Source organism: Protopterus annectens, chromosome 1.part1, assembly GCF_019279795.1.
Source record: "Protopterus annectens isolate FY-2018-M chromosome 1.part1, PAN1.0, whole genome shotgun sequence".
Taxonomy (NCBI): Eukaryota; Metazoa; Chordata; order Ceratodontiformes; family Protopteridae; genus Protopterus; species Protopterus annectens.
The window spans coordinates 1,211,319,425-1,211,337,882 of record NC_056726.1 but is presented as its reverse complement, the minus strand read 5'-3'; the positions used below and the strand labels follow the sequence as shown (position 1 = coordinate 1,211,337,882).

At 39.6% G+C, this 18,458-nt stretch overlaps 1 protein-coding gene across 2 annotated transcripts in view; it reads right to left on the bottom strand.

The window, feature by feature from the left end:
* Window positions 1-18,458, bottom strand: part of MPV17L (MPV17 mitochondrial inner membrane protein like) — a 203,747-nt gene that overhangs the window by 79,340 nt on the left and 105,949 nt on the right. For both annotated transcript variants that reach the window (XM_044080654.1, XM_044080660.1), the window contains one exon: window positions 13,265-13,335. In XM_044080654.1, coding sequence (XP_043936589.1) covers window positions 13,265-13,335 — 71 coding nt within the window. The remainder of the gene's footprint in view (window positions 1-13,264; window positions 13,336-18,458) is intronic.

Here is an 18,458-nt window from a genome sequence, read left to right as displayed (position 1 = left end):
CACGTCTTTCGAACACCACTCGTTAAACCATACTGGAATAAAATTAGCAAATTTCTTCAAGCTATCTATACTGATAGTTGTTTTGACAAAGTCCCTACTTTTATTGAATGTTGTTAATAGTAATAATATGAAGAAAGATGACCTGTATTTGTTGTGGACAATGTTAGCAATAGCCAGAAAATGTACAACTAGAAGATAGAACTCTAATGTAGCACCTACAATGGAGGAATTCCTATCATCACTGAAGAAATGCATACTAATGGAAAAAAGAACTAAAAAGTTAAGAACTTTTCCTAAGCCATCGGTTAATCCGTGGAGGAAAGTTTTGAATTTGACTGATACCCTACAGATGGAACCAAACTCTTCCTAACTATCATAGTTTATATATTAACTTATTATTTAACTACAAATGTTTTTATCTGAATCCTTTTTGTCAGGCTGAATGTAAATACTGTAAATAGTTATTGAATGTTATGAATGTATTAAATTATTGTGTTATTTCATCAAAATAAAAATCATTTGAGTAAAAAAAAACTATGGGCCTGCTAATTTATCTTTAATATTGTAATAAGATGTTGATGAACGATTATTATTAATTGCCGCATGCCCTAGCTGTTTGAGCTCTTTGACTTTGGGTTTCACTTATTTTTTACATTGTTTCTTTTGTTTTCTCGTTTAGTATTTAATGCGTGGGGTTCTGTTGAGCACAGTCTCACAGTAGTGATAGCTCCACAGTAGGTAGTATACACAGGTAATTTCCTTCTCTTACATAACACAGAGGGAAGTGTACATTCCCCTAAATCTTGTGAATTAGACATCCACTTTTGCTCTATATAAATGGCTTGTCCTAACTTTGACAGGCTTCTTCTTACCACTGTTTGTGTGTGCAGCCCAGCTACCAGCAGCCATACCTCTCAACATTTAGCATGAAAAGTCTGTATGAAGGCAAAAATAATTTATTTTATTTTATTTTACATTTGTTTATTTTATTTTACATTTGTTTACTGGGAAAGTCAGACTAGGCCAGAAGCCCTTTTTCAGAGAAGTCCAGAGGAGAAAAGATCCACTACAAAAAGAAAAATAAAACACTGAACAGTAATAGCTGCAAGCTAAGCTTGAGGTAAAAACATGAATCAGCACAACAAAAAAACTGACATATCCAAAAAGACAAATGAAATAATAGGGAGCATGAAGGAAAATGTGTTGAATAATGTGGGACAAAGGTCCTCAAATATGGTGAGATTTTACGTATTGCTTTTAAAAATTTAGAAAGTTGCTCAAATAACAGATTTTGCATTGGCATTCAAGCATAGGAAGTGCGAAACTCAAATGTCTGTCAATATTTAGTGACTCCGATCCTCAATGATTTTCCAGAAAATCTACACACTTTATGAGGAAATACGGACAAATTCTAAATATTGCTCTTATAAATTTAGAAAGTTGGTAGAATAAAAGGTCTTGTGCTACCGTACATTTTATGAAAGATAAGAAGTCTGAAACTGAAATGCATATCATTATTTAGTGAATTCAGTCCTCATTGATTGGCCACAAAAATCAAGAAAATCACAATTTTTATGAAGAACAGACCAAAAATATGAGGCAAAATTCTGGACATTGTGTGAAAATCTGGACAGTTGAGAGATATGAAACAGTATGCAGCACATACATACAAAGCTACTGGTCAATCATCTCACTCATCTAGCAAGCAGAAGCTCTTAAAGCAACAAAGCCAGGATAAATTAGCTGGCACTGTCTTGATCATAGGTGACTCCATAGTCTGACACATAGAGGCACCACTTATCAGGCTGAGCAAGGAGGAGGTGACAGTTAACAGCCTCTCAGGTGCCAGGATTCACAATTAGAGCTTTCAGGTCCCTTCACCATAGGTACACATATGGCTTGGTCATTGTGCAGTGAATGACTTGAGACACATCCCTTTGAGTCAAATGAAAAGGGGCATGATGGAGCTTTCTGAACACACATCAGAACATGGTGTGAAATTAGCCTAGAGCAGTGTCGTGCCACAACCAAAGATGATGCCACAATACAATTAAAAGCCAACTGACTTCAACCATTGGCTTAGCTGTTTGTGTCATTCAAGGGGGTTTTACCAGCTTGGGATGTGATGACTAACAGCCCCAACTGCTTTGCTCAAGATGGCATGTATCTGTCTCCTCATGGCTGAACCATTCTGACTGAGATCGCATTATGGTAGGGATCAGGAAATTTGCCCTTTTCCCCACTGTAATGCAATCTCGGAGTTGGTATATATATATTTTAGCATTAATAACCAGCAACAAGCCAGACACAGATCCAGCAAAATAACCTCATAAGCCTAGCCAAGAATTTCACCCATGTTCCCTCAAAGTCAACACCTGTTTCCTCTGTCCAGCAGGGACAAAGGTGGGATTCCAGGGGTACATTTTCTGTTTCCCATCCAGTCGTCCAGATTCCTCTTAAAGAGGGCTAGATAGCTACTCTGTTTGACATGGAGAAGGAATCTAGTCCACAGATGGGGGAGTCTTTGGGACACAAATCTATCCCGCCAACAAGTTATATTAATGTCACAGACCAGGTTAAGGCCTTGCATGCAGGTTATGTGAGTGGAGTTTGCACATATTAATTTTGAGTCATCTGCATACTAAACTAAACTAGCATGGTGAGTGGAGGTGTGGAGGCCATTAATAAATATATTAAATAGTAAAGAACTCATGGTAGAGCCCTGAGGGATAGATGTAGTAACTGGTTGAAAGGATGAGGTGGTCTGTTGCCATTTAATGGCTTGTTGCCTTCCAGATAAGTAACTAAGAAACCACAACAAGGAGTAATGTAAAGGTCCTACTGAGAAGAGTCGAACGAGCATTTGCTGGTGTGAGACAGTATCAAATGTCTTTGACAAGGCGAAGAACATAGTGGACACAAGCAAACCATTGTTTTTATGTTGGTTTATTATACTGGAAAAATGTAGTAGAGCAGTAGTGGTGCTGTGCTGGGACCTAAAGCCATGGTGTGCTTCTGAGAGCAGGTTCTTTAATGTTAGGTATTGCATCAGCTGCATATGGATGCATTTCTCTAATATATGGATGCATTTGTCTAATATTTTGGAGAGGGGGACAGAATCGCTACTGGTCTGTAGTTATTAATTTCTGTAGACAAGAGCAGCTCATGGCACTGGACTGCTGGTCTGCAGCCACCACCCCTCCACACACACAATTTTACGTACAAAAAAAAGTGAAAGTAAAAAAAATAAAAAAAAAGATTTTACTTACATATAGCACAAGCAGCAGATCGCCAGTGCAAAAATGCAAGGATGACCATTTGGGAAACTCGGAGTGCACGAGTTCCAATTAAAAAAAAAATATATGAAAACTTCTGTCTTGTGGCTGGGCTGGACTGTTTTTAAAACAGTCCAAATTAGAAGGTATTTGGGCATCAAAGAAGATGCCCAGACATCATTGCAATTTTAACCGGAGGAATATTGTTGGAAAGCAGACTGTGAGTCAGCAGCACATCATGTAATCTGGGTACATGAAGCGGTTGCTGCTGTAAGTGTATAAAGAAGGGAAACCATTATTGTTCCCTTCCCATGCTTTAGGTGCAGTCATTGGATCTGACCATGAGTGAGATACATTTTTTGGATAACGTGAGTTAAAAAAAATGCTTACATTTAATTGGGAACTGACTGACTCGATAATAATTATCAGTTAGTCAGTTGAAACTTATGTACTTTTTTTTTCCTGGCAGGGTCATCCAGATACACTTGACTTTATTCATATTTTTTCCTGGCAGGGTCAACCAGATATTTAGTAGTTGGCAGTGTGTTTGGGTGGCTGTTAATGGATAACTTTTTTAATATAATATCCTGGCAGGGTGACAAGACACAAAAAAACACCCTAATACTGGGTGATTTCAACTACCCTGCCATTAACTGAGAAAACTACTTGTGTACCAACACCTTTGCCCAACGGTTCTTGGAATTCATAAATTCTAATGTCCTGGACCAGCTAATCCATAGTCCCACCAGGGGCTCCAATATCCTAGACCTGGTCATTACCAACATGGGGAAATCAATGCTCCACACCTATGGTCACCCCCTCGTTAGTCAGATCTGACCATAAGCTAATCACCCTTAACATCCACATCCCACCCCCACCCCCAGTAAGGAAACCTCCATAAAAAACTTCTCCAAAGCCAACTTAATGCTACTGAAGTCAGAAGTGACAAACTTCATGACACCCATGCAGACAAGAAGTAAAAGTTCGACTGCTGAAGCCTACACTAAGGCACTGCACGAGCACATCCACTCATGCATGAATCATGCCATCCCAAATAGAAGCAAGATGCTCTCCTCCAAATAAAGGAAGCCAATCTGGTGGTTCCCTGCCATAAACAAACTTTACAACAAAAGGAAGAAACTGTTGCAGAAAAAAGGAAAATCCCAGGATGCAAAAAACTCCCCTTACCAGCTTCAGTAAGAAGCTGAGATCCCTCATAAAATCCTCCAAAGCTAGTTATGAAAATAAAATTGCCAAAGATTCCATAGACAACCACAAGGCATTCTATAACTATGTCAAGAATCTAAATGGCAATACTCAGATCTGCTCTGAGCTACAACAGAACGGTATTAAATATACTAATCCCAAGGATATTGCCAATATCCTGGCAGATCAATTCAGTGCCAACTTCACCCCCCTCTTAGCCCCTGAATGGTCCATATCAATACTGGAAGATTGCCAAATTCCAGTAATAATGGCCACACAGGTAAAAAACACACTCTCCAAAGCTAAGAATACAGCATCCATGGGACCAGATGACATCCCGGGCTGTGTTCTACATGAACTACAAAATTAACTGGCACCTCACCTAAGTGTAATGTTTAATCATAGCCTCACCTCAGGCTTCGTGCCCACTGAGTGGCACACAGCTACAGTTATCCCACTCCACAAGGGGGGATCCACCTTGGATCCCGGGAACTACCCCCCCCCCCCATCAGTCTGAAGAGCCTGATCTGCAAGGCCATGGAATGTATTATCATGGAACTTATAAACAAAGACATTAGCAACCTTCAAACACTGGACCCCACCCAGTTTGGGTTCGTGAAGTGCTGATCTTGCCTCCTGAACCTGATTGACTTCTTCAAATCAGTCTCCAGAGTTGTGGATGAGGGTAAGGCGGTACACACAGCCTAGATGGACCTTGCCAAGGTCTTTGATACCATCTCCCACTCTGGAATCATAGATAAACTTACTAAGCTGGGCATTAATCCCTACTTCACTTGATGGGTTGCCAACTGGCTTACTGACAGAACCCACACTGTAAAAGTAGCCGACTCCAAATCCAGCTCCAGACAAGTGACAAGTGGAGTATCCTGAGGTACTCCAGACAAGTGACAAGTGGAGCACCTCAGGGTTCAGTCCTGGGGCCGCTATTGTTTGGCATCTACTTTTCTGAAGTACAAGCCAACACTAAGGGACTCTGGCTAACAAAGTTCGCAGATGACTGCAAACTGGGAGCCATTACTTAATCCCCAGATGATGTGGATACTGTACAAAAGGGCCTTACAGAAACAGATGCTTGGTGCCAAAGCCATGGGCTCGAGCTCAATCCCAAGGAATGTATAGTTATCCCCTTTGGGAAAAAACATGTACCCATGAATTACCACATAGGTGGCAGTACACTAAACACCGAAAGTGTGATAAGAAACTTAGGGACACAGGTGGACAGTAGTCTCACCTTCGATAACCACATCGCCCCAACAGTCAGAATATCCTTCTGTGTGGCACACCTCATCACTAAGGGCTTTTCATCCAGAAAAAAGGATGTCATTGTCCCACTGTACTCATCCCTCATTAGACCCATTATAGAATACAACACCCCCTTTGGTATGTACCTCTCAGACATCTGCATCAACTGGAAAGGCCACAGAAATACCTCACTAAAAGAATCACAGGCCTAAAGCAGATGCCCTATGCTGACCGCCTTAAAAAAGTCCAGCTATACTATGTCACATATCATCTACTCAGAGACAATCTCTGCTTAACATACAAGGCCATGTCAAACCCGAAGCTGTTGGACATGCTGCACTTAAAGAAATCCTAATCCCTCAGAGCCACACGCTCCAGGGATTTACACCTTGTCATCACAATAAACAAAACATGCTGGAGGGATAGGTTCCTGACCCCGAGACTCCTCAGTCTCTGGAATAGATTGCCCATACATGTCAAGCAGAGCACCTCTTTGGCCCTCTTCAAAAGGAACCTTGATGATTGGATGGGAGAAAGGAAATTCACCCCGGGGATCACGTCAGTCACCCTGCTAGACAGGGGTCCAGGGAAATAAATAGTGTGGGAAGAAATAGCCAGGGAATTGTTATGGCTAGGCTTCTATAGGCCCTAGGGCTAATAGCTTAGTACCACCCTATGAACCTATGAAACTATGAACAAAATGCAAAGCAGGCAGTGTGTGTTTTGAGGACTGTGGATATATTTTTTTAATATAATAAACTGGCAGGGTGAACTAGATACTAATGGTTAATTTTACTGATTGTTTTTCTTTTGGGGAAACTGATGGTGTGGGTTTAACTAATATGTAGGTGGTGCTATGGAAGTATAAATGTAGAGTAAGAGGGTGTGGGTGGGAATTGGGTGAAGGGTAGGGGAGTGGAGTAAGCCCAAGTGTTAGTGAGAGTGAGCAAAGCACGTTGAAAACTTGGCAAAAAAAAACAGAGAAAAACAATCAGCAACGAAACATAAATAGCCACATATCTGCTGAAAGAGAAAGGTAAAATAAACAATACAGTTTAAAAGGCCTCTGTGCTAGTAGATGAAAGTCTTGATTTTGTTGCTCTATGACACAGGTTTAATAAATGTAAAAGGTAAAGAAATGGTGGGTGGATTGAGTGGACTCAGACTGTCTACTCGATAAGCCTGCTGTGTGCATGCTTTATGGATGTTTCCAGTGAACCTGTTGAACAAAAGGGAAAAAAGATGTATTCAAGGTCCAGTAGAAATCCAATTAAATTACGATGGGATGAATTATATGCAACAGAATGCTGCCATCAGTAAATGAACTGAAATTATAAGTGGTTTCGTAATAAATATAGAAATTAATTTCTGTAATATAGTTGGCGTGATGGGGCCACTTGATTTACCACCTTAAACAACACATCCTCAAAATGAAACAAGCAGTACTATTTTGTTAACACCCTTATCAATTAAAGACATCAATCTTTCAAAAAGCTTTTTTTAGCACCAGAACAACAAAGGAACACTGAAAAATTAAGGATAAGGCAGGAAAAATTGCAAAACTATGCTCAAACCTCATAAGCACTTTAAATTGAGCAGAAGTTTTAACAAGCACTTACTTTAACTTACACTCCAACAAACACTTTTTGGCAATGAAATGACTTGATAATGCCATGAGATCTCTACAGTTTAGATTACCTTTCTACCTTATTTAACACCAGTTATAATGACTTATGCTAATACAAGAAGCATTCAGTCCTTTTTAAACACAGTGGAATTATTATGACAAATATTAGGTGCCATTACAAAAATTTTTAACACAAATCAACTGAAATACAAACAATGGTTACAAGTCATAGTCGAAGGTACATTTACAGGTAGAACTTAGATTCAGCAACAATGTCTGCAAAGCACCAGTTAGACAAACATAAATGAATTGATCAAGTAAGTGTAACATAAATTTCAAACATTAAATAGCCTTTTATCACTTACTCTGGAGCACCCTTGCAGCCTGCTAGAGAGAGAGAAGGAAGGAATGATGAGAGAGAGTGGGGTGAGTGAGGTATAAAGTACAATAGAGAATGAACAGTAGAAAGGAGATACATGTAAATTACCCCAGAAACAAGAAATAGGCTCTATGTCTATGTTACCCCCCCCCCCCCAAAGATCAGCAAAACAATCCAAATGCACAAGTACATCTTTGGAACAATACTGGTAACACAAAAAGAGAACTAAACTTAAGGAATGGAGACAGTGGACTGCCAAAGGTAATAAATGGAGCGCAGTTAAAAGAGAAAATACCAATGGGACTTCTGTGGTCTAAGAAACTTGAGCTATTATAGTGGACAAAGCTCTTTGTTTTAGGCTGCCATAATATTTATAATTTGCATAAAAACATAGCCCCCATGCTGGTGTTCAGACTGCGGACTTCAATGTTACATACATATACATTTGCTTGCAGGGACGCTTCTATAGAAAAATAAAAACACACTAAAGATACAGTTGAGTGCATTGAGTCAATGTTGACTGTGTGCAAGTACTAGCTCAGAGCTGAAAGTGATTTAATAACTGTCTTGGGCAAGAAGAAATAAGAAAGGAAAGGGGAAGCCCACAGATCACATCCTTGAAGGCATGCTGTTCCACTAAAGAAAAACAGCGGGATATAAATAATGGGAATAGCAAGTCTAGAAGTGAAGAAAGTATAAGAGAAAGAAATAGTTTAAGTAAGAACAGTGTGAGCAAATATCAGCGTCTGTTAGGATGTAGAAAGTAAAAGCTGACTAGCAGGATGTCGGTGGAGGAGGGTTTACAGACTATAAGGCCATTGTTTACAAATAAGGACACTGAAACACTTGTCTTCAGACTACTCGCTAAATACACCCAGAAGACTTGATGCCCCTAACACTTACCTAAAGAACAAGGGGCAATGCTGGTACACAGTTTGTCCTAAAAAAATGGTGGGTGGATTGAGTGGACTCAGACTGTCTATTGGATGAGCCTGCTGTGTGCATGCTTTAGGAATGTTTCCAGTGAACCCTGTAACTCCCTTGCACCCTGCGAGAGAGAGAGAGAGAGAAGAGCAACAGAGGGAAGTAAGGAAGGAAGGAATTATGATGTGTTTTTGACAGAGATGCCATCCATGTCTCAAGCACACAAAAATATAGTTATAATTGGAAACCCAGTCATAACCCTCGTTAGTTACAATAGTATAATAATTTTTATGGATAACTATACACCATTCTTTATCCTCAGTATATTGTCAATCACTTCAAAAAGTGTTGTCATAAATGGAATTGAAATATACTTTTCATATAAAATCAGTCTCCTGACTAATAAAAGTATTAAGATCTTCATGGTTAGAAGCCATAGTTAACCTTATGGCTTCAATACTATGTTGCATGGAAGCTCTAAAGAAAAAAATTCTTGAGCAACTCCCTTTTATGTCTATTTTTGAAAAATGTTTTTACAGGTTAGTCCCTTCTTCATGAAACATTTTAGGTTTATTACCTGTATGTGCACTTTTGCATTTATTTGTGTAAACAGTGGATATTTATTAATGCACACAAACTTCCCTTGTTAAGGAAGTTTATATTAAATCCTAATTAAACTATAATATTTACAGGATCTCTACATTCAGTTTCAGAATGATATTGTGAGAGAAGTTTAACTGGATCCTGCCAAATAAAACTCTAATCAGATGTTTTGCTGACTTGTAGCTACTTCAGAATTCCTAAGACCAGAAAGTAATAAAGGTTAAAACTGGCTATTATTGGGATAGAGGATCTTCACATATGGCCCTTGTGTTAATTAACTCCAGATTTTAGAAACTTTGAAATAAATGCAGGTCCTTAAACAAAAATTCCAGGAATGACACCAATAATTCATGTGCAACATGTGGTCAGTAGAGTGATTCTGTTACAAAGCTTATTGCTTTTATACATACACAGAATTAAAACAGATTCTAAATACAGAACACGAAATGATTTGACAGTACTGCAAACAGTAAATATGGTAAGAAATACACATCATGATCAATAAGTGTACTGTTTAAATACCCAATTCAGTGAAAGCATATCTTTTTCCAGTATTCAGTCTAAATTTTGGAATATTGCAGTATTTTTCAAAAAAAGTTGCAAAACCCCATCCTTACTTACATCGTGTGTCATGTGCACACACGTTTTGTGATACTACCTTCACTTGATGACATCCAGATGACATTTGCACTTTGATTTATCACACTATTGTTCCCTATCACATTATTCACTAAGCCATTTCACATTATTCAGTAAGCCATTCAATACTTTAGAATGTGGCGCTGTCTTCATAAGCTCATAGGAAGTTACTAGGCTATTGGCCCTGAGGCCCTTACAAGTCTAGCCAAGAATTTAGTCCATTTTCTAACAAGTCAGCACCCAATGCCCCTGTCCAGCAGGGACACAGGTGGAACCCCAGAGGTGTATTTTCTGCTCCCCATCCAGTTATCCAGGTTGCACTTAAAAAGGGTTAATGTGGTACTCTGTTTCATGTGGAGAGGGTGTCAATTCCACAGAAGGAGGAGTCTCTGGGACACAAATATGCCATGCCAACAAGTCCTACTGATGTCACAGACCAGGTTGAGGTCCGCATGCCTGTTACTCAAATGGAGCTTGACTTACAGATATGCAGCAGTCCCATCAAAGTGGCATCTGAGATTGATTTGTATGCCAGACAGAGGTCACCTCTGAGGAGTCTGTATGAGACTGAGTAGAGGAACAGGGCTTTTAGCCTATCTGAGTAGGGTAGTTGTTGGAGGCCATGGATTCTCCTGGTGAGGAACCTCTGTGGTCTCTTCAGCTGCTGCATGTGATTTGTGAGGTACATGCCGAAAGGAGCATTGTACTCAATAATGGGTCTTATAAAGGAAGAATACAGGGATGTTATGACCACCTTGTCCCTGGATGAGACAGCCTTACTAATGAGGTGGGCCATATAGAAAGCTTTACGTACAATGGAGGCAATATGGTGGTCTAAAGTCAGTTTGCTATCAACCTGAGTGGCCAAGTCCCTCATGACTGATTGCATGCTTATGACCTGTTATTAATGTGATAATTTGTGGGTACATCACTCTCCCCAAAAGGGATGATGATCCATTTTTTGGCATTCAGTTTGAGGGCATGTTTCTGGCACCAGTCATTTGTTTGGGTGACACCCTCTTGGAAGATGTCCACATCACTAGGGGAATTAATGACAGAGCCCAGCTTGCAGTCATCTGCAAATTTGGCCAGCCATAGCCCACTGGTTTTGGCCTGCACCTCAGAAAAGTATACCATAAACAACAGACACCCCAAGACCAATCCCTGAGGTACACTGCTTGTTACGGATCTACTGCTTGAGGTGGCTTCCCCTACTTTGACTAGGTGGGTTCTATCAGTGGGCCAGTTTTCTACTCATCTGGTAACATACGGACTGATGCCTAGTTGAGAGTGTTTATCTATTTTACCTGAGTAGGGAATAGTTTTGAAGGCTTTGGCCAGGTCAAGGTAGGCGGTGTGCACAGTCTTCCCCTCGTCCATGGCTTTGATGACTGTCTCAAAGAAGTCGACCAAATTTAACAGGCATGACCTTCCCTTGATGAAACCAAATTGTGTGGGATCAAGTGTTTGGAGGTTGTCAATTTCCTTTTTAATGAGGTCCATGATAATCTGCTTCACGGCTTTGCAGATCAGGCTAGTTAGGCTGATGGGTCTATAATTTCCTGGATCAGTGGATGCTCCACCTTTGTGCAAAGGGATGACAGTGGCTGTCCTTCACTCGCCTGGGATTAAGCTGGTACTCAGGCTCTGGTTGAACAGGGTGCCTAATGGTGCTGCAAGTTCCTGCCTGAGTTCATGTAGGATGCAGCCTGGGATGTTATCGGGTCCCATGGAGGCTGTATTTTTTACTTTTGAGAGGGCAGTGATGACTTGCTCCCTAGAGATAAGGGGAGGGGGCAGGTGCTGGGGATGCCCTGATTTACTGATGGGAGGGACTGAGGGGTGAAGTTTTCACTGAATCTGTCTGTCAGCAGGTTGGCTATATCTTCGGCATTTGTGTATGTGGTGTCATTGACCACCACTTCTGAGCAGATGTGAATGCTTCCTTTGAGATTGCAGACATATGTGAAGAAGGCCTTATGATTGTCTTTAGTAGATGTGGCCAGTTTGGACTCAAAGTTTGTTTTGTAGGATTTCACAAGTGCTCTTATTTACTTGTTCAGGCTAAGGAGAGATTCAGTGAGGCACCTGCTCCTTCTTTGTTCTGGACAACAAGTTTTTCCTTTTATTATAGAGTTTATTTATTGCAGATGTCCACCAGACAGGTTTACTCTTCCTTGAAGAGGATGACTTTGTCCTTTCGGGTATTACTGATTCCATGCAGCAATGTAAATGCTCGTGTAGTACTTTGGTGTAGGTTTTGACATATGTGCCAGTTCCTATGGAGGGGGAGGGGGCTGGGAAGCTGTTTATACCTTCCGTCAGGAGGTTGTAGTCAGCTTTGGAGAAGATTTTTTGTTTGACCCTAGCTAGGAGGGTTCAGGGGAGATGGTGACTTCGAAAGTGACCTCTTTGTGGTTGGATTTTACCAGGGTGGATGACACTGGAGGGATGCTGCAGTGGTTACTCATCTTGGTTTGTACCAAGCCCAAGATATTTTCACCGCTTGTAGGAGTGTCGACCAGCTGGTCCAATGCATTTACATTGATGAAATCAGGGAATCTCTGGGCATTTGTGTTTTGGCATGAGTAATTCTTCCAATCTTTGGTTGGATAGTTAAATTTGCCCAAGATCAGGGTAAAGGGTCGAATCTTGATAGATTTGAAGACGTCCAGACAGACAGAGTGGGCATCTTAAGTCAAAGTTGGATGCCTGTAGTTAGCTATGATTTGAATAGGGGTCTTGTCTGCTTATACTGAAAATTTTACTTCAGTGGCATTCAAAAAGCATGCTGAGAAATCATAATTTGATTCCTTGGACCTGTGACCCCTTTGCATGGCAGAAAACCCCTTTTTTATGCTGCAAACTAACATGAAGGTCATACCAAGTCTCTTATGGGGTATTATTTTACTTCTTCAGTGATATGAATTTATACATGCATTTTTTTCATGTATTCATTCAGTTGTTGTTTATTTATTTAGTAAAACCAGAAAACGTGGAGACAAAAAAATAAAACAAAAAAAGGAAAAGAAAAACTCTTCTGCTCTGAAACTGTAGCAAACTACTTGCTACAGTGTTAAAATATCACACATAACTAGTTCGGTACACAGGACATGACTGTAATTTCAGTATCAGCATTCTTTTCTTAATTCTTACACTGTCACACCATCAGCATCTGCTGATCATGCCTCTAACACCTTGAGTCCAGGGCAGCTGCTCTCTCTGTCCTGCCATTGCTTCACTTCTGTACATAATTGTCCCTGCATGTTAACTGATTGGTCAGGAATAAAAACAGGAAATAAATGTAAATAAAAACACCAGCATTGCACAATTATGCTTTTGCTCTACCTTATATGTTGGCCACAGTTTTTCTCTCACAGTTTTGAAAACATCTTCTTCGCCGTCTAAAAAGCTTAAACCTGTAAAGAAGAAATGCACTGTTATAGCATTAAAAATAAAATTCTACATGCATAATTACAGTTCGTGTCAGGCATTAGCATAATGCATGAAGATGACCTGCTAAACATTTCTTCTGTTCTTACAATTTTAGTTAGAATAATAATTTTAGTTAGAATAATTACTTTTTATATATTTTTGTCTTCCTCTGAGCATGCTCAGTGTCTACTCTCCTTTCAGCTAGTTGGCCCATTCATTTTGTCAGGGGCAAATGTCAACCATCAAGAGACTATGCAAGAGTCTTATGACCCATTTATTTCTACCTGGGGATCAAGATCAACCCATTTATTCTCTCTCTGCTGAGTGTCAGGTGGCAGAAGGTAGGTCAGCTTTCAAATCTGAACATATCTCTCAACTTTACTCGATAATTCTGGAGAAAGCAAAAAATAATGCAGGAACAAAGGCTGAAAATCAAGGACAATTGTACATTTATTTGCTTTTATTTATTATTTTTGTTTACTGGTAAAGTCTGACTGGTCTAATTACCTCTTTTCAGGAAAGGCCTGGTGAGAAACACTGCAACACTGGAAATATATACATAGAAGACACAGTAAAAACATAGAAAAAGAAATGTGTAAATGTTTATACAATATCAACATATATCTTGTTATTTACAGTGTACAAACACCACTTGCTCTTTGATAAGGTTGGAAGAGAAAACAATGTATAGAAATATACAACATTAAAGTAAAATATTGATATTTACAATGGGAAAAAAGTTTACAGTTTGATGAGGTTGCAAGCTGCTGATTTTTTTTAACAAGATGTGCTGGTTACAAGGAATTGCAGTAAAGCAGGTGAAATGGGTAGACAAATTCCTGTGGATATAGCAGTGGTAGTGTTACAATGGATGACGTTGGAAGGAAATTGTTAGTATTATACAGCAAAGTAGGAGCAGGAGAACATGATATGTTTTGGTTAGGGTCAAGGAAATATTAGATGGGTGATAGTCATTGTTATTGTGGCTCTTTGATTCCATGTGTATTACGGGAAAAAGTGGAGTTGATGCAGTAGGTGGTTGACAGATATCCCATTTAGGATTAGACAGTGTGGATGTTGGATTTAATTTGGATTAGTGAAGTTGAAGGTAGGTTGATGAGATGAGGAGCTTGGGAGGGTGAGATATTATTGGTGTTATGGTCATCATGGGATAGAACAGGATGAAGTCCAACAGTTAATAAGGTATTGCTTTATTTATGTTTTGAAAGCCTGTTGGTTTTTGAGTTCTCTCAGGGTTGATAGGGAAAAAGTTCTTCAGTTTGGATATCTAATTAGAATAAATGGTGTTTCCAGCTTAGTTAAATGATTTCCTAGTAGTTAGAAGCAATTTGCCTTTGGAACAGAGAATTTCTTTGTGGAGAAGAGGTATGTATAAAATCTTCAGAGCTGGGCATTTGGTGGGCTTGTACATAACGTGCATTTATATCATGTTATCGAAAGATGAAAATAGCAAATGCAATTTCATTGGCCCCAAAACATCTAAACATGAAAATATTGAACATTCAGAACAGCGAATTTTTTCCCATGGAAAAAATTCACTGCTCCGAAACACATACACACAACACAAGCACATCAAACAAACAGCAACCACACACATACACTTAAATTCCTACATCTAACGCTACACTAAACTAAACATCCACTACTATCTACCCACTTACCTTAACCCAAACCATAACCCTAAGGTCCTATTGCACACTCACCTAACCTGCACCCTAACGCTAACTCACTTAAACCACCCCTAACACTAAAGTCTGTCACTATCGCACACATGCCTAACCCGCGCCCTAACCCTAACTCGCTTAACTCACCCCTAATCCTAACATACAAACAATCACACACTTACCTGAACCCAACTCGTAACTTTCCACCACAGCGCTAAGAATAGTGAAGCCACAGAAACGGCCAACCAAATTCTTTCCTGAGGAAAGAATTTGCTGTTCTGCAGTGTCGCTATTCTTAGCATTCGCTGAATAGTGTTTGATATCAGAACATTGGAAGTTTTAATACTTCAATGTTCTGGTATAGACCCCATAACATGATAGGCTAATACTAACTTGGAATGAGATAGGTAGTGATTAAGTTCAAGCCATTTAATTTGTTTGAGGGATATGCAGTAATGTGACCTGAAAGACTGATTAGTAATGAATGTTGTAGGTTACTTTATGTTTTTATTGTAGTATGGTACGTAGATTTATGAGAAGTGGGGAGTCATATAGAACGGTAGGTAAAAGGTATATTATGGCTATTCTTTCTTAGTAGAGTCTGTTAAGTAATGTTTTGGTCTATAGAATATTTTTTTTTATACATTGTTGGATATGTTGTTCAAATTTTCAAATTCCGTCTATTATTACACCAAAGAGTTTACTGTGTGGTGTTGTTAGATGAGAAGATAGAAAATGAAGTTTTATTTGGAGCATGTGTTCTTGAGGCAAAGAGTAATAGCTTGTTTTTTTTTTTTTTAGGGTTTAATATAAGTCAGTAGTTGTTAAGCCACATCTCAGTTAAAGAAAATGATTCTTGAGTAAGTTGTTGTAGAATAGTTAGGGTGGAGGCTGCAGTTTTTAGATATTCATTTGGGAGGTTGTCTTCAGTTATAGGTTTGGGTTTGAAATTTTGAATGAACTTTCTAATGGTGCTAGTAGGAAATGGTTTGAAGGAACGTGCTGTAGTCGAAGTGTTGTTTAGTCAATTACCAATGGGTTTGTTGGGTTTTGTTCTGTAGTTAGACATTCCATGCTTCACCTCTTTTAAGCATGATGCTTTTGGTATTTGTGGATAGGCAAGGGGCAGGGTTACTTTTGACTACTTTACTTCACAGTATGGCTTGTTCATTGGGTGGCTGTGGTGGTGCAGCAGTTAACATTGCCACCTCACAGCAAGAGGTTCTTCGGTTCGATCCTCAGCTGGAGTGCTTTCTGTGCGGAGTCTGCATGTCTTCCCTGTGGACTCGTGGGTTTCCTCCTGATGCTCCGGTTTCCTCCCACATCCCAAAGACATTCTGTAGGTGGATTGGACACTCAAAATTGGCCCCAGGCAACAGTGCATGCATGTGTGTGCCTTCTGTGGAAGTTGGGCACCGGGCTGGCAACTCAACACTGTAAAAACTCCACTGCCAATCATGAGCAGACAAGGTGATCTGTTGTGGCGACCCCTGACTGGTAAAAGCTGAAAGAAGAAGAAGAAGTATGGCTTGTTCATTGAGATTGTTGCAGGAGGTACTGTTGACTTTTTGTAGGGATTCATCAAGTGGTACAGATTTTAAGATATTTCAGTTAATTTATTTAAAGGTGAAGCAGAACCTTTCTTGGATAAAGTTGGATAATTTTTGTATGATATGGAAGTGTTAGTTTTTAGGCTACTAGACTTACAGCAAAGGTGGGAGATAATCACTAAGGGTACTGGGGAGTATAAGTGAGTGTGAACATTTGTTTAGTTTGGATACAAGTATCCAGTCCTGAAGTAATGTTGTTGAGTGTGTTTATTCTAAATGATGTTTTGATGACTTGCTGGAAGCCATAAAGATTTAGGGTAGATGAGGAGGGTTTGAAAAATTTAAGATAGCTAAGGAGTGTTTGTATGTTGAGTTCTAGTTGATATTCAGAATCCCTAGGTATAATGGTCTTGTGATGTATATTTGCAGATACCTAGTGAAGGATGTGTTCTGCTATATTCATATTGTTTCCGACTCCAAACACCCACCAAAACCAAAATAAAGAAAAAAGTCAGCTGATCAGCACAATAAAGGTGTATCCTCCAATAAAGTCCAAAAAACGACACCCTCTGTTCGTAAATAAAAATATAAATATATTTAATAGGTGCCGACCACAAACAAACCACACAGAACACAGATTAGAACATGGATTTAGCGCGCTTTCATCTCTAACCACGGACTGGACCATTGGATTCTGATGAAGTCTCGTGGTTAGAGACGAAAGCGCGCTAAATCCATGTTCTAATCTGTGTTCTGTGTGGTTTGTTTGTGGTCAGCACCTATTAAATATATTTACATTTTTATTTATGAACAGAGGGTGTCGTTTTTTGGGCTTTATTGGAGGATACACCTTTATTGTGCTGATCAGCGGACTTTTTTCTTTATATTCATATTGTTTCCTAGTGGAATATATAGGGCAGTGAAGCACAAATAATAGCCTACTTTATTTAAGAAGTGAACAGAGCAACAACTGTTCCTCTAAATACATTTTCGGAAAAATAATAAGTATGAAACTCTAATGGCTAGCATTACTGACTGACTGTAATCCTCAGTGGTTTAACAGAAAATCAACAATTTTATGAAAGACAGGGCAAAAATATGAGACAAAAAGGGGAAGATTCCACAAAATATGGAGCAGTTTAGAGATATGAGTCCAAAGGAGAATAGCCAAGTGAAGAGGGTTTAGTGGGCAGATTTGTCACCTCTCTCATTGAGGGAATTACTGCTCTCCCCAGGATTAAATGTGTGGGTACCTATCCAATTGTTAAGGTAAACTATGAAGCTTGCTCCACAGATGAGGGTTCTTTGGTTAAGGAACATCTTGCTAAAATAACCTATTCATGTTGCAGTGAAGATTGAGGACTTTGAGGTGAGATATTTTTAGCATTACTAATATTTCTAAGGTGGAGGAGGTCTAGCAGGAGGGCATATTTCAAAGTCTGAAAGCAAGGCAGAGAGCACCACACAAAAGCTGGTACAAGACAGAGAAAAGTGAGAGGCTAGCTAAGGGAACTTACCCTAAAACATCTGTTTTCTTGCTGGCGGCAGTCCATTCCAGTTCAGAGACAGGGCCTCCACAGTGACTCTACATGGTCTATAGAATTTCTGTGGTGGGCTAGCTCCTTGGCTAAGCTACATGTTAATGATGTATTCCAAGGCTGTAGCCCATACTAGTTAGCCATGTGCTCTCCTGCAGAAATACCTGTGGTAAGGCAATTATGCATTCGAATAATTAATTACTCAGCTGCTCAAATTAGCACGGAAATGTTTGTTCACCCATTACTCTCAGTGGGTGAGATGGCATTACAGGTAAGTGCTGGGGAGTTTAGCATACATGTAGTGAGTTGTTGGGGGGATGCATATAAGTGTGCA